Source organism: Palaemon carinicauda, chromosome 14 (genome assembly GCF_036898095.1).
Source record: "Palaemon carinicauda isolate YSFRI2023 chromosome 14, ASM3689809v2, whole genome shotgun sequence".
Lineage (NCBI taxonomy): Eukaryota > Metazoa > Arthropoda > Malacostraca > Decapoda > Palaemonidae > Palaemon > Palaemon carinicauda.
This window is the reverse complement of record NC_090738.1, coordinates 45,146,026-45,163,263: the sequence shown is the minus strand read 5'-3', so window position 1 is coordinate 45,163,263 and position 17,238 is coordinate 45,146,026. Positions and strand designations below refer to the sequence as shown.

Below are 17,238 nucleotides of genomic sequence, written 5' to 3'. Positions count from 1 at the left end.
TAGATGAATATTCCTTCGCTATGTTCAGGGATGTTTCAATGTTGAATGTGTAAAGTGCATCTAAGATTCTACTTTACTAGAGGCATGTGTCTATTGAAAGGAAACAAAATAGGAAAATTTTGTTGAATTTGATTGAGTAAATGTCGATAAGCCGAGCTTCTGGAGAAGAAGTTAAACATAGAATTAAGCATAATGATAGTCCTAATTTATTTTAAAACATGATCTTGGTGCTAATGATGAAAGGGACTTTTCTTTTTGTAATTTTACTTTACTTATGAGTGGCTGATTGCATAGGGTTTATGTTCGGGTGTTTACATTAAATACATGTTTGATTAAATTTCATTGTAATGATGGAAATGAAATTCATTATCTAATCTCCCTGGGATTCTCTCTGTTTTTTTTTCTTTTTTGTACACATCAGATGAATATGTCACTCAGCCTCTTATTTTGAAAGGGAGTACATTTTGATGTTATCTAGATTTTTAATCTTGTCTATTCCTAACTTTTTTATCTTTGTATGGTCATTGTTATTGTTATATTTCCTGTTCTCATTAGATTAAGATTTCCAGTTGTCTTTGCAGCTTCCAATAAAAAGCTTATGAGTTCAAGTAAGTTAGCTCATAGTCAATATTTTTTTGGGGGAAAGGGGATGATTAAAATATGCAAAAGTTCAGTATAGAAAAAATTCAAGTCAAACTTTAAGGTATCAGATATAAAGAAAGCCAGGTGGGAAAGATCATGCAATGTAACTGACTGCTGTTTACTGTATAGTTGAGTATTGAAAGAATGGAAGGAGCTATAATGAAGAAACAAATACCCGTAAACAAATAAGATGAGTCATATGGAGATTAATCTCTCATTCAGTATGTTATTGAGAAATGAATGGCCATTGCAAATTATTGAATTTACGTCATTCAAATCATTCATTTTGATTATTTATGGGATTAATTATTATATTTTTTCAGGTACCACATGTCCCAGCTAAGATGTTTAGAAAAAGAGGTTTACTTAGTCCAAAGACAACTGGATAAGGATCCACAGAATGAATCCAAATTAAAAGATAAAGCAGACTTGGAGAAACAGGTTAGTATGGCTATCAACTAAATCTCTAATTCTTTCTATCACACAGTAATTTTTATTTTATTTTCTATTATTCTTCTTCTTTGTCTGCATCTTTCCCCACTTTTTTTTATTTTATTTTCTATAACTTCCATAGTATATTTTGCTTCTTATGTTCTTTGCTGTCTTTTTCATAGGTGTCAGACTGTAAAGAGCAGGTCAACAGCCTAAGCGAAGAGTTAGCTATGAGAATCCACTGCTACAATGAAAATCAGCTATCTGCAAACCATAAGTGGATGGCATCAGGTGGAGACAAACAGGTCAGTAGTAATGTCTGTTAATGGATATGCTGTTCAATGTTTGTAAATGATTATTCAGATTTCTCTAGTTTATTGAACTATTATTTAATTTTCATATTTTTTTATATTAGTATCATATCCAGTACAGTATCAGAAATTTGTTTTCACTGTATCTGAAATCAGATACTGTATGTAGTTTTTTTTTTTTTGGGGGGGGGCACCTATCATTCAACAATTTCTTCTATTTGTTCTAAATGTATTAATTTCAAAGGAATTACCTATATAGGAATGTTTTGTAAATGAATGAATATTAAACATTCTTTCATGAATTTTCTTATAACTCATAGACTCATAAGAAAGCTGAAATTTTCTTGTCTGTATATTTTCAATGAGTCTACCTGATATTCATGTGCTATTTCTTTGAAGAATAAAGTGATTTGACAATCACTTTAAAAAAAAAAAAAGCGAAGGAATTTCTTTTTTAGAAAAGTCATTTTTGTTCCTGGAGGTAAGATTGGGTGTAAATATAATTGTATCTTGTTTGCCATTTTCAACCTCACTCTTTTAAAGTTCATTCAATCAAAAAGAAGATTTCATTTATGTTAGTGCTTTCTGAATATGGTTTATGGTTTACTAGGTTTCTCCTCAAGTCCATAGTGTCAAGAGGTTTTCCGGTATGTGTTTTAAGATAAATCTAGAAACTGAGGGATCTTTCAGGTAAATAAACCATCTGCAAAATTGTATCATCACATGAAATGCATTTTGCAACATTTTTTCCCATGTTCTGTGTTAAATTATTGTACTGAAGGAGTAAACTGGACTGAAGATCAGATAACAGGCTACAGTCAGCCATCTGTCGTCGCAGTTTTAATTTTTTGCTGACCTTCCAGGTGTCAACCTTGTTAAGATTGCTGCACAGTGGGCCATTCTTGTTCTCTGCTTCTTCTCTTTCCTTTTCACCTATCCTACTGTATATAGTGTATTATTGTTGTAATAACATCATACGATCCAGTACAGTACAGTAGGCTATTGATAACAATATTCATTATAGTAGTAGAACAGTAATGAAATACAAACGAAAATACAAGTCAACTTTACAGTAACACGTGTAAACTTTACAGTGATAATCCATTTGCATAGAAATTTTAATAATAAAATCCATTAAAAAAGGGTCATAATTACAGTATGTTTAAGAAATGTTTGATACATTCAGTCACCCCTCCCTATTCACAGGGGTTAAGTAACAGAGACAGAAGTGAATATCGAGACTCCGCAAATACTTACTGCCCGAAGATGGGTTACCTCCTAACCTGCCAACTTGCTACTCATTGCCTATGCACGATTAACTAACACACTAAGTAACACATTGATATTATTTCTGCCTGGTTTATGTTACGGTATAAGTATTTGTGTTAATGAATGAACATATTTCAGTAAGTGTATAGTACATGTATATACGTGTACTGTGTACACATTAAGATTACGGTACACATAAAACAAGTCATCGCCACACTTTGACATACATGTAATACGTACAGTAACAACAAAACACTATTGTTCGTATCTAACAACACTTGCCGATTCTTTTATGTATATTATTGTAATATATGTACAGTGCTATCACTACAGTACAGCTTAATTAGCTGAGGTAACACTTGTAAGTGATTTCTGTTTTTGGCAGGTCGACTAGCACCATTCAAATTCACTGTCCACATATTTTATGTTTGCATTACTATTGTAAGGTGAGATTTGTATACAGTACTATACAATAGTTAATATAACAATAATATACAATGAATATGCAAGCACAATAAAAATATAAAAGAAGATATCAGTACAAAACCACTAACCACTCATGTATGAAGTTCTATGGTAGACATGTATGTGACTGTACTGAACAAGAAATTAGAACTGTATTGCTCTCCAGTTCAAGATTGTCAAGCATTATCAGTGGATGCAACACTTCAAGATTGGTTTACAGTAATGTCAATTTTTACAAATTTCTTTTTGCCAAGTCATCAATAATTTTGAGATGTCAGTCAATGCAAGAATGATTCTTAAAGCCATTTCTGTCCGCAGAGGTAGAGGTTGAAAGATTTGTGGTCTCTTCTTTCAAATAATCTAATTCAATTTCCATGCAGAACAGACGTTCGCAGGCTGCTTCATTGGTGTATCTTTAACCGAAACCTCCTCATGCTTCAATTAACCATGAGTAAATTTAACAAACTAGGAACAATAGAGATAGTGTCCCTAATTCATAATTTTCCTGTCCAAAAATGCAATATTATTATTATTATTATTATTATTATTATTATTATTATTACTAGCCATGCTACAACCCTAGCTAGAAAACAGGATGCTGTAAGCCCAAGGGCTCCAACAGGAAAAAATAGCTCAATGAGGAAGGAAACAAGGAAACAAACAAACTACAAGAGAAGTAGTGAGCAATTAAGATATATTTTTATAACAGTAACATTGAAATACTGTAGATCTTTAATATTGAAATATAAAACTTGAAAAAACCAGAGGAAGAGAAATAAGATAGAGTAGTGTGCCCATTTTACCCTCAATCAAGAGAACTCTACCCCAAGACAGTGGAAGACCATGGTACAGAGGCTATGGCACTACCCAAGACTAGAGAACACTTATTTGATTTTGGAGTGTCCTCCTAGAAGAGCTGCGTACCATAGCTAAAGAGTCTCTTCCCTTATCAAGAGGAAATTGGCCATTGAACAATTACAGTGCAGTAGTTAACCCCTAGAGTGAAGAGGAATTGTTTGGTGATTTCAGTGTTGCCAAGTGTATGAGGAGAGGGAAGAATGTGGAAAGAATAGGCCAGACTATTTGATGCATGTGTAGACAAAAGAAAAATGAACTGTAACTAAAGAGAGGGATCCAATATAGCACTGTCAGGCCAGTCAAAGAACCCAATAACTCTCTAACGATAGTATCTCAATGGATGGCTGGTTAAAATTTCAATCTCAAAAACTCAAGGAATTGGATCCAGATGCTATAAAAGCCTTGAAGGTTAGGGTTCAGTATATTAGTATACCTACATCACTTAGTTTTTGTATAATTCTTTTTTTGCAAAGAATTTTATGGGCAGCTCAATTGCATGCCATGTTGGTGTTTGCTGAATGTTATCTTGAAGAATCCAGCTTTTATTATCAAGATTTTTGTGGTCTAGGTTTTATACTGGCTGCTGGAGATATGATCTTATAAAAAATTTTTATTATAAAGGGATTTTGACGAAGGAAAAATCTATTTCTGGGGAGAGACCTGTGGCGCCCGGTGAAAAGGAGTCCTTCTAATATACTTTTCTGATAAAACTTCCAATTATACCAGAGAAAGATAAAAGCATGGAATGCAGAGGTTACTACCCTTGCGCGAGCACCTTGTGGGTGTCGTGTATAAAGCAAAGGCGCGTGAAAGCCACTATTCACAGGCTGTCTTCCATTTAGTTAATTCCTTCGTCAAAGGGATGGGCCGATACAGAGGCACCAGCCAAACTACCAGAGTCCCGCCACCCACGCCACGATGCGAGCGCCATCTGAACAACATCCTTCTGTATTGGACATGATGGCTTGGAAAGGAAAGGGTGGGATCGTGCAAAAGACTAGGGAAGGGTTTCACCGGGCGCCACAGGTCTCTCCCCAGAAATAGATTTTTCCTTCGTCAAAATCCCTTTTCTGGGTTGACCTGTGGTGGCCGGTGAAAATGTACCAGAGAATGCCTTCCAAGCCCAATGATAATTAGTAATGAGGGGAGAGAAAAAACACCATGTAAGGAGAACCATATATTATACTAAGGTAAGTAAGCATTAATCATAAACTAGTCACAGGACATAGTAAGCGTAAGGCTAAACAAACATGATAACAAGGAAACCTCCGAGTATCAGAGCACAAGCAACCAAAACTGACATGGCTAAGAATATCCCAACACTGAATTACGGTAAACACATTAAAAGCGAAAATCATCTTAACCTAATATGTAATAAACTAGGACTAACGAACCACCAAGGAAGCGGCGTCGTGGTGCGAGTGGCAGGTAGTAGGGAGAAGAAAAGAGATGGATGAAAGGAAGAACAAGAGATCACTGGGGAGAGATACGGCTCCCAGCTGCAACCGTTGGGTATTTAAGGGCCTGTAAGTTCTTTAGATAGTGGCGTTTGAAGACCATAGGAGATTTCCAACCTGTGTACTTTAAGGTCATCAAAGTCCATATTTTGGAAATAATTGATGGAGGTAGCTACTGACCGGATATCATGAGCATGGGGAAATGATCCCGGATTGGCTTGTTTAATGAAGTATAAGATTTATTGCCTAATACCCTGTATGGAAATGGTACCCTCCTTGTTCTCTGATAAACAAGGGGCCAGATGATCAGGTAGCAGTCCTGGCTAAAAAGGCCCTGAGAGTAGTGACTGGACATAGAGTAGTATCTTGGAGAAGAGGAATAATCTTCCAAGGGGACCACCTATTTTGGGGGTCTTCATTTTTAACTAGGAACGCCCTTTCTGGAGAAAGAAGTACTTCACCTGAAGGGAGGAAATCTATGTTTTCTGAGTTTCGTGAGAGAGCTGCTAGTTCTGAGATTCTAGCACCCGAGGCCAAAGCTGTTAAAAATAAAGTCTTCCTAAGAAGAGTGATATAGGAGCAGGATTCGTTGTCCGTGTCGGAGGCAAGTTTGAGGACATCATTTAGAGACCAAGAGACCTTTTGTGGGCGAACCGAAGGTCGAAGCCTAGCACATGCTTTTGGAATAGACGAGAAATAAGAATCCGCCAGGTTAATGTTAAATCCAACTAGGAAGACTTTCTTCAAAGCTGACTTAATGGTGGTTATAGTGCTAGCTGCTAGGCCTTTGTCAAATATGGACCTAAAGAAGGAGATGGCTAAATTAGGAGTCATAACCGAATGGTCTGAATTCTTTAAGAAATCTGCTAGTTTTCTTAACTGCCGAATCGTATTGGCGAATCATAGAGTCCCTTTTGTCTGATTCTATGAAGAGGACATTATCCGGGTCGATGTTTGCATCCTTACGAGCCGCAAACTTCATGAAATCCACAAAGTTAGGGTTTTGGCTATCCTTGAGGAATCTGACACAGTCTGAGTTTGGACCACTTGGGTCAGTTTGGGGAATGGGATCCGGAAGGGACGGAGTTTCAACTCGAGGAGGAGAGGAAACCAACTACTAAAGCCACTGCCCCGTGGAAGGAGCGGAGTTTGTGTAAGACTTTCAGTAGAAGATTCACTGGAGGGAATAAGTAGATCTTCTGCCAATGGTTCCAATCCAGGGCTAATGCGTCCATGGCATAAGCCTGAGGGTCCAGGTTCGGGGTCACATAACATGGGAGTTTGTGATTAAGTTGGGTCGCGAAGAGATCTACCTGGAGACCTGGAACCAGCCTGAGTATCCACCGGAAGGAGTGTATGTCCAGGGACCATTCCGATTCCAGTGGTTTTGTCCTGGATAATGAGTCTGCTATCACATTCTGGACTCCTGCTAGGTGAGTTGCTGACAGGAACCAGTCTTTGTCGGCTGCCAAGGCGAAGATAGTGACCAGGATCTGATTCAGGTTGGGTGACTTGGATCCCCCTCTGTTGAGGCAGTGGACTACTGCTGTGCTGTCTGAGACTACTCTGATGTGGGTCGACCTCGGAGGAGAGATTCTCTTCAGGGTCAAGAACACTGCCATGGCTTCGAGAACATTGATATGGAACTGCTTCATGGCGGGTAACCAAGAGCCCTGAAACATCTGATGTTGGGAGTAACCCCCCCATCCACTCAGAGACGCGTCGGTATGAATTGTCACTTGTGGAGAGGGGAACTGTAGAGGAACCGATTTGGAGAGGTTCCTCCGTTCGGACCATGGTCGTAGTCTCATTTTTAAGATAGAGGGGATCTTCGAGATCTTGTCTCTTAAAGGTATTGTCGCTCTCTTTCTCCAAACTCGATTGATGTGTTTGAGTTTGGCTTTTAATAGGAGATCGGTCAGTGAGGCAAATTGGAGAAGGCCGAGGATTCGTTCTAAAGCTCTTCTGGACACCTGTCTGTGTTTGAGAAAGTTCCTGACCTTGGAAGCTATCTCCCGTACCTTCTTGGGAGGAAGGGAGAGCCTGTGCTTTGAAAGGTCCCACCGAATGCCTAACCATTCGAAGTGGCTTGATGGTTGTAGGCGAGACTTTCGGAGATTGACTTGGAAGCCCAGTTTGGTGAGAAAGTGAATTACCTTCGACGTAACTCTGTTGCATTCCTGGGTCGACTGGGCCCAAATGAGCCAATCGTCCAGATAGGCAATGATCTGTATCCCTTGGTTTCTGAGCTGTTCGAGCACCGTCTCCCCCAGTTTCGTGAATATTCTGGGGGCAATGCTGAGACCGAAGGGCATGACTTTGAATGCAAAGGCTTTCTTGCCGAGACGGAAGCCTAGGTAAGGAGAGAAGTTTCGAGCTACTGGGACATGATAATAGGCGTCGGTAAGATCGATAGAGGTGGTGACGGCCCCACGGGGAAGTAAGGTCCGTACCTGAGAGATAGTCAGCATACGGAACTTGTCGCAAAGGATGTAAGAGTTTAGTTTCGACAAGTCCAGAACTACCCTTAACGCCGACGAGTCTTTCTTCGGGACTGTAAACAGGCGGCCTTGGAATTTCAGGGATCGAACCAGTTTGATCGCTTTCTTCTGGAGTAACTCTGTGGTGTACTCTTCCAGGATGGGAGTGGGTCTCTGGAAGAAGGTCACTGGTGGGGGAGGAGATCCCTGTGACCATTTCCAACCCAAGCCCTTGGATATTATGCTGTGAGCCCATGGACTGAAGGTCCAATGTTCTCGGAAGTGATAAAGTCTCCCTCCTACCGGCATCACATCATTGGGAGGGAGTGAACCTAGGTCCCCTCCCTCCACGGGCACCCCTTGCTTTAGGTCCGCCTCGTTGGCGGAACTGTCCTCTTCCTCTGAAGCTTCCTCTCTGGTGTCCACGAAAGGAACCGGAGGATTCGTAGGTAGGGTTGTATGCAGGAGAGGACATCCAAGAGGGGTTGGGCTGTGTACCAGGGGGAGCAGTGAGGTAGACTACTTGCTGAGGGGGAGCCGGTTGTTGAGAAGTCGAAGCAGAGGAAGACTGTGTCGACGAGTTACCCCGGACCGTCTTGTAAGGAATAAACCTCTGCTTCTTCTTGAAGAACGTCTGTTTCTGGGATTCGATCCTCTTTTTGGCTGAGAGACCCCACCTTACTTGCAAATTTTGGTTTGCCCTCGCGTGCTCCTGAAGAACCTTATTAACTTCGTTCTGAGGGAAGAGGTTTTACCCCAGCAGGAGGACGCTATCAGCCTGTTCGGTTCATGTCTGATGGAGGCCTCAGACAGAACGAACTTCCTGCTGTGGCGGGATGTCAACAAAAACAAACCCCCACACCTTTGGTCACTCTACTTCCAAAATATCCCACAATACAAACTTTCCCCTTACTTTACTTTAAACTAGACTCTTGGACAGAAGGAAAATGAAAACAAAACATAGCCTTAAAACTATATTAACGCAACCAAAAACAGAACACAAATCATTAAACTGACTTAACACTAAAACAAATCACGTATCACCAAACCATCCACCATATGCCATAAACCAGGAACAATCACAATTTATCATAAATTCAATAGACAAAAAAACAAAAAATTTGCTGTATATATCTGTGCGTGAGGGTACCGAGAACGCCAACAATCGAAAAAAAACAATATCCCTTTAATATACCCAACACCGTTAGTCCACGCACAGTACCAAAATCACACTTAAGACTAAATAAATTACTTAATACTAAACACCAATCATATTCTGCAACACACAAAAAATGTAATGGCAAACCAAGAAAACCTCTTGGTTCACACGCAACAGTCCTTGCGCAGTTGTAGCCTACTGGCACTGGCCAACACTATCGTACGGCCAATTCGACCGTGCAATCTTATGCGGTGGTCGTCGTCATCAATTGTCGTTAGAGAAATCCGTATTTTATAGCCAGGTCATCAACGTTCAAAAATTCTGTATTTCAGCAGTCTATTCCTACATTCATTGTCCGGTCCGGGTCGTCATCATCAAGCTATTCATATACAATCTAATACACACGGCTGGCAAACACCACCTTCCAGGCCAAACTAAAACTCCAAGGAGTATAAAGGAATCCAAAGGAGGAATTACGGCCTGCAATAAAAAAAAAAACGCTTACGAAAACTCCTAACTAACTAAACTATCGCACTATAATCAAAGATAAATAAACTTTCTATCACTCATGAACGCGCCTAACAAAAATAAATAAAAACAGCTACTTACTCAGAATATAAAAAAACACTAAACAGCCGGCTTTCGAAGAACAAAAAAAATAACAACCGACTCCTTCCACAGTCCGAGATCCAATGCTTTCGCCCAAGACATTCATCACCGCCCTATCCTAGCTAAAAAAATGTAAACAAACAACCTCAAATATACCAACAATCTTTCCAACAACAACCATTCGCTAATTACCCTTGTTCTTCGGGCGCGCACCGCGGGACACACAAACCATACGCACACACAACCACACATACTCTCTCGCGCACACGCGCGATCTAGCAAAACTAAAGCAAATTAAATTCTCTCTCTCTCTCTCTCTCTCTCTCTCCTCTCTCTCTCTCTCTCTCTCTCTCTCTCTCTCTCTCTCTCTCTCTCTGACAAAACTAAAGCAAATAAACACTCTCTCTCTTGCGGTTTGACAAAACTTAAGTAAATAAACACTCACTCACTCACTCACACACTCACTCTCTCTCTCTCTCTCTCTCTCCTCTCTCTCTCTCTCTCTCTCTCTCTCTCCTCTCTCTCTCTCTCTCTCTAATGACAAAGCTAAAGCAAATAAAATGTCTCGATTTAACAATACTAAAACAACTCTCTCTCTCTCTCTCTCATCTCTCTCTCTCTCCTCTCTCTCTCTCTCTCTCTCTCTCTCTCTCTCTCTCTCTGTGACAAAACTAAAGCCAATACTGTAAACACTTTCTCTCTCTCTCTCTCTCTCTCTCTCTCTCTCTCTCTCTTCTCTCTCTCTCTCTCTCTCTCTCTCTCTGACAAAACTTAAATAAACACTCTCTCTCTCTCTCTCTCTCTCTCTCCTCTCTCTCTCTCTCTCTCTCTCTCTCTCTCTCTCTCTCTCTCTCTCTCTCTCTCTCACTCTTGATTTGGCAAACAAAAAAAAATAAATTAAAATAAAATTAATCCTCCACATTCCTCCCCCCTTACTTTGCCAAATCCTCACACAACACTTACCTATTTTCTCATTACCCAGTCGCAATCAGGAACAGGGCCTCGGCTTCGGGGTAACTGGGCCTTCATATACCTGCACTCTCTCATTCACTTCTTCCATGTCGTTTTCATTCAACGTACTATTACTATTCCCGTCTATGTTCTGCTCGTCTAAGATATCATTCACTATTTCATCTACCTCAGTTTCATCTGGCCCGAAAATCCCACTAATTTCTGTCAACAATTCATCCATTACATCTAAACCATTTTCTACTTTAACAAAAGAATCATTCATACTGCTTATCATTCTCCTATCTTTCATTCTCGTGTCCGTCATACGTTCTCTTGCCTCATCTAACGAAAAAACCACACACACTATAAGTATCATTCATACTCATCCAAGTTTCATCTGTATTAATACATTTATCTTCCGTACTCACCTGTACATTTACACCCTTGTCCTGCTTATTCTGATTCCCGCTAACAACTACAAAATTTTCCCACCTTTTATCCCCAGTAAAATTCTCAGACTTCTTTTTCCTTCCATACTCTACTAACACCAATTGCTTATCTTCTAAACCTAATGCCTCACACATACTCGGTTCATACTTGTTCGTTTTCAGCCATTTATTCATACCATTCTCCTGAATATATCTTGGTACCCTCCTTCCATTTCCGCAACTGATTGTGGTGTGCCCTAACCTTTTCCACACTACCCATCCACACTTACTTTACCTAAAACATAACTCAACCCACTAGAACCAACATCTAACACCTCATATGGACCTTCAAACTTATCACGTACCTTATTGACATTCATTCTTCCCTTTTCAATTACTTCTTTTAACACTTTCTCTCCCACTTTGTAGCTTTCAAATCTCTCATTTGCTTCTTCCAAACATCTCTATCATTCTCGGACACACTCAATCTCGGTCTTACTATCTTTTCAAAATTCAACACAAACTTACACGGCGACATACCAGTACTCTTGTGCACCGTCGCATTATACGCCCACAACGCACGCCCAACATATAAATCCCAATCATTATCACATGTACTCATCATCCGCAAAATTTCTGTCAAAGTTCTTACAGTCCTTTCAGCCAACCCATTTGCAATTGGCATATACGGAGTCGAATATACATGTTCAATGCCCCATTCTCTTAACATCTGCTCAAACTCCCATCCAACAAACTCCGGACCATTGTCACTTAACATTTTCGCAGGCTTACACACACTCATCGGCAACATCACTTGACTTACCATTCTCGCTACAGTCTCACTTCTTTTATTCTTGATGGGTACTGCATACGCAAACTTGCTCATATGATCGACCATGATAATCATTCCACATGTCTCCTCGCAGTCACAGGCAACGAAACACAATCAATCACAAACATCTCAAATGGCTCTTTCATACGTAACCTCAAAACAGGCGGACTTGCATGCATACTCTGATATTTTCCCTTCTGACAATCCTCACAAGTAGTCGCTACATCCCTACAAATTTGACTCAACCCAGGCGTAAACAACCTCTCTCGCATGCATTCCCACAATTTATTCTTCCCCATATGCCCATACCTGTCATGCACTACCATACACATACTTACAGCTGCATGCATTGGAAATACAGGAACATATATATCTTCATCCATTCCCCTATGCAAAAAATACACAATATTCTTACAAACAATAATCTTTTAACAACTTTCATATACGCTTCCAAATCACACGGCCATTCTTCCACCCTAATACCATTTAAAATACATTCACGTAACCTATTTATTTCGAAACATTCACCTTGCATTTCTTCCACCTCTTCTTTGCTTAACAATCTTCTTCACTCTTTGCAATATCAATCATGCCAACAAAATTCGCCATAAATACACTATTATCCTCAATTACTATTAACTTACAGCCATTCTTTAAAAGTAAACCCTTACCAACATCAACTGACACATGGTGCAACCTCAAAATATCTATTCCCATCAAAAAAACAACTAGGCATTTCATTCTCTCCCATTACAATAAAATTATGTTCAACTTCATACTCCCTAGTTTCACCTTCAACCTCACTTCTTCCCAAACAAGTAAACTTCCCTGACCTATTCCATGAATTCTCACACTCGTACACTGTCTTTTCACTTCCCAATTGTACCTCTCAATTTCCCTGATAACCGACTCATTTACTAATGACACTTGAGCACCCGTTTCAATTAAACTACAATATACATTCTCATTTATATTCACATATGTCATCATCCTTCCTTTTACACCATGCATACATACATTTACTCTCCTTTCAATTCTGTCGCTCTCTTCACCAATATGTTCATCATCATATTCACTGTCCTCTATACAGTCATATCTTAGGTTAAGGTCACTTGCACCATTATCCTTCTCACTCAACAATTTGCAACATTCCTCATTACATTGCATCCTCAAGATATATTCCCTATCATTCTCCTTATATGCCCTATATTCCATCGGTCGATTCCATCCAAAATACAAATACACAGTTACACCATACAACATACTTACCACCATTAATATCTTAGATAATACTTCCCCTTCTAGTACACTACTCTCCTCCTCATATACCATTTCTTTTGACACTTCATTCATCACCCTTCTTTTAAGCTCAGTTACACTACCTGGTATTTCCGTATTTAACCCCTCTTGTACCAACTTACTCAAACCCATTAGGATACACTTATATACCATATCTTGCCCTTCACAACTCTGCTCCACAACTAAACCTTCAGGCAACCTTTCAGAATTCTGATTACTCTCTTTATCTTCCATCCTCCCATGCATCCTCGACATCGCATCTGCTATCACATTCTTATTTCCCGGTACATATTCTAACCTAAAATCAAATTCATTCAAATCCTCTATGGTCCTAGCAACCCTTGCATTCACACACTCTTTCCTTATCATATACACTAGGGGCTGATGGTCAGTACGCACAATGAATTTTACACCATACAAAAATACTTTCAATGCTTTCACACAAAATCGTATTGCAGCCAATTCCCTGTCAATCGTCGAATACTTCCGCTCAGCTTTATTAAACGCTTTACTAACATACGCTATTACTCTCAATTGCTCTTCTCCATTTACTCTCTGCATTTGAACCAAACAACCACCCATACTAACCCCACTCGCATCCGTATACAACTCTAGCATATTCGCATTTTTCACTGTAGTCTGGAAATGCCAAGTGACGTCTTTCGCGGCCTCTTCCTTCAACCTTTCAAACGCTTCTATCATCCGATCATCCCATTTTAATTTTGTACTACTGTATTCCTTTTACCCGTCCCATTCATTCAAAGGCTTCCCTATACCTGAACAATCTCTAACAAACTTGCGCCCAAACTCAACCAAACCAAGAAAACCTCGCAACTCACGCACAGTCCGGGGACGTGGAAATTCTCGCACCTTATCACAAACTTGTCACTCTTCCTTATACCAGATTCACCCACTACATGCCCAAGAAATTCCACCTCCCTGGACAACCATGTACACTTCTCAAGCTTAATTTTCACACCAACTTCAATTAATCGCATCAACACTGTCTCAAGCAACCGCATATGTTCCTCAACAGTCTCGCTCGCAATCAGAATATCATCTATAAAAACAGTCACCTTCTGTCGATCGAACCAGCCAATACAACATTCATCGCTCTTTGGAAGGCAGCAGGCGCATTAGCAAGACCAAAACTCAACCTTTTAAATTGAAAGTGACAATTTGTACTTGAAAATGCGGTAATGGGCCTGCTCCCCTCTGCCAGAGGCATCTGGTAATAGCCTCGCACCAAATCTAATTTAGTAAAAACTTTCATTCCATGCATCTTATAAACACAATCAGACACCACATTCATTGGAAAACGTTCTTTAACAGTCACCTCATTCACCTTCCTATAATCAATACACATACGTAAACTTCCATCAGGCTTTCGTACAGGGACAATAGGGCTATTCCAGGCACTCTCACTCCTTTCTATTACACCCATACGCTCTAATTCCTGACACTGCTCCTCTATCTCCTTGGCAATAGGCGGAGAAAAATGCCTGGGACGCTGATATATGGGAGTATCATCACTGAGAACTATTTTAATTCTGGCAGGTCTGACCCCCACAATCATCGTCACCGAGACTCATAACTCTCCGCTTATCCCATAACATCTTAAGCAATCGTTCCCTTTCGACCTCACTTATACTCTCATCTAACTTAATTCTTCCTTTCAACGTATCGTAATCCCAATCGTCATCGTTCTTTACCTTACCAGCCATTTCCTGTCTCGCCTTAACATATCTTCCATCCTCTACATTGATCAGTGTATACATACATCCCATGCAATCGCCCTCACGTATCCACGTACTCTCTTCCTCCTAACACTCGGCAACAACCTTACATACACCTGGGGTTCCTGCATATTCATAACACCATCATATATATACGCACTTGTTTTCACCAAATTACCTGCTTCCATACCTTCCACTACATATTCATCCTCGTCACATTTGAAATTCCCAGACTGCTCGGCCATGCAACTTTTACACTAATAACCTCGCCTTCTTACCCGATAACTTTACACTTTCCTTTGCTACCAACGGCACTCCCTTCCACACCTTCGTACTCACTCTACCGTCTTCCCTTAAATAAAATTCCCCACAAATATTACCTTTAACCTTTATTTCAATCATATTCACTTGGATGTACAATCATACCACATTTTTTCAGAAATTTATACCCAAGCAGTACGTCATATTTCTCATTCGCTCCCTCGACCACGTAAAAATCATTATCCTCCATCATCAGCCCCCCAATCATCACATTTTCCCGCAACTTTCCTTGCACAGGCATACGCAAATTACCAATACCTTTTACTTCACCCTTACATCCCTTAAATTCACAAACCTCTTTTACCTTATCATAGCATTCCTAAACATTAAATTGACACCACAACCAGTATCAATCAAACCAACCAACTCTACACCATTAAAAATCATTTTCACACTCATGCAATCATGTGCTCTTTCTCCCATCACATCTTCATGCAATAAACCCTCACGAACATGCATCACATTCACTCCCCACACACACGAGGACTCACCCAGCTGAACCCTCTGATTAATTAGTTTCCCGAACATCCTGGCTGACTTGATCCCTTATTCCTACAAACCCTAGCTACATGCCCATCTGCACCACATTCAGTACACTTACCCCGGCGGCTCCTTGCACATTCTAGCATAATGACCATCCTTACCACAATTACCACAAATTACATTCATACGATTACTACGGCATCCGCTCGCTATGTGCCCAGTCATACCACAACCGATAACACTTAACCACTTTCTCTTTCTTACAGTCGCTAATACGATGCCCTGTCTCTCCACACCCGAAACATGCTCCTAATGCCCATCTACACTCGTTCTTTTTATGTCCTACCTTCCACACCTATAACACCTCTCTTCACGGATACCACTACCTAACTAACTTGCTGCGTACTAGCACTTCTATTTCTCCAAACTTGATTTCCCTGTCTAAACCCGTCATTTCTCGGCATGGGTATTCCTACATTACTCACCCTAACACTTCTATCTATTACACTATCAGCTGCCCTCATTGGCCCTCTCATAACAGCATCTCTAAAACTACCAAATCTGGCACACATTCCTCCATTCCAGTTCTTACACTCACAGATTTACTTTCTTTCATACACCTATCCAACTCGTAATCCTCAACTATCTCTAAAATATCATCCAAGTTAATCTCTCTCTAGTCCACCTCATTTTCTCCTTCCGTTTCAAATTAATAAACTCACACACGCTCTCTGGTACTGTACCCAAAAACTTCTTCATTAGTTCCTTATTTTCATTTATTCCTTCGTCCCCATACTTCTTTCTAGCCAATGTTTCTAACCGACATATACATACATCGAGATTGCTTCACCCACCTTCATTCGTGCTTCATCATAATCATTTTTTCGCTTATACCTAACACTACCTTTCATACGTTTTACCTGTTCAATTATCCTATTCTTTACACTTTCATACTCAACCTCCCCTACACTCATTATCACCCCATACATTGTCAACAAATATCCTGACAAAAAATTCTCCCAACTCCCTAGCCCAAACTCTCTTACTATCCCCATACTTAGCCTGACAAAACTTTCATATTCCCTAAAGAAGTCATATACATCCCTACTGCTATGTTCATTAAAACTTTCACACCTAGGTACCTCTCTCATAAACACTGTCTTACAAACTTCCCTACTTCATTCTCACTACTATCTTCACTGTCTACTCCCTTCTTGTTGCCTTCTTCTTCATTTGAATACAATGAATCTAATTCTACACTCAAAGTCCTATCTTTAACTATTCCCTTCTTACCCTTTTTCTTACTAACCACCTTCACCCATTCATGATCATCCTCACTCACACCCTGACCTTTCTTCTTTTCTTTCTTCACACTATCTTTACCTTTCTTCTCAGTCTTCCTATCACCCTTCGTTCCAATCTTACTATGTCTAGGCCCTTTACTTTCAATATCACTATCACTACCTTCCCCATTATCACTTACCCTATCCTCTTCCACCATCAACC

At 40.0% G+C, this 17,238-nt stretch overlaps 1 protein-coding gene across 1 annotated transcript in view; it reads left to right on the top strand.

The window, feature by feature from the left end:
• Positions 1–17,238, top strand: part of LOC137653565 (protein hobbit-like) — a 572,883-nt gene that overhangs the window by 269,907 nt on the left and 285,738 nt on the right. Inside the window, 2 exon segments of the mRNA XM_068387072.1 lie at positions 966–1,083; positions 1,257–1,379. Coding sequence (XP_068243173.1) covers positions 966–1,083; positions 1,257–1,379 — 241 coding nt within the window.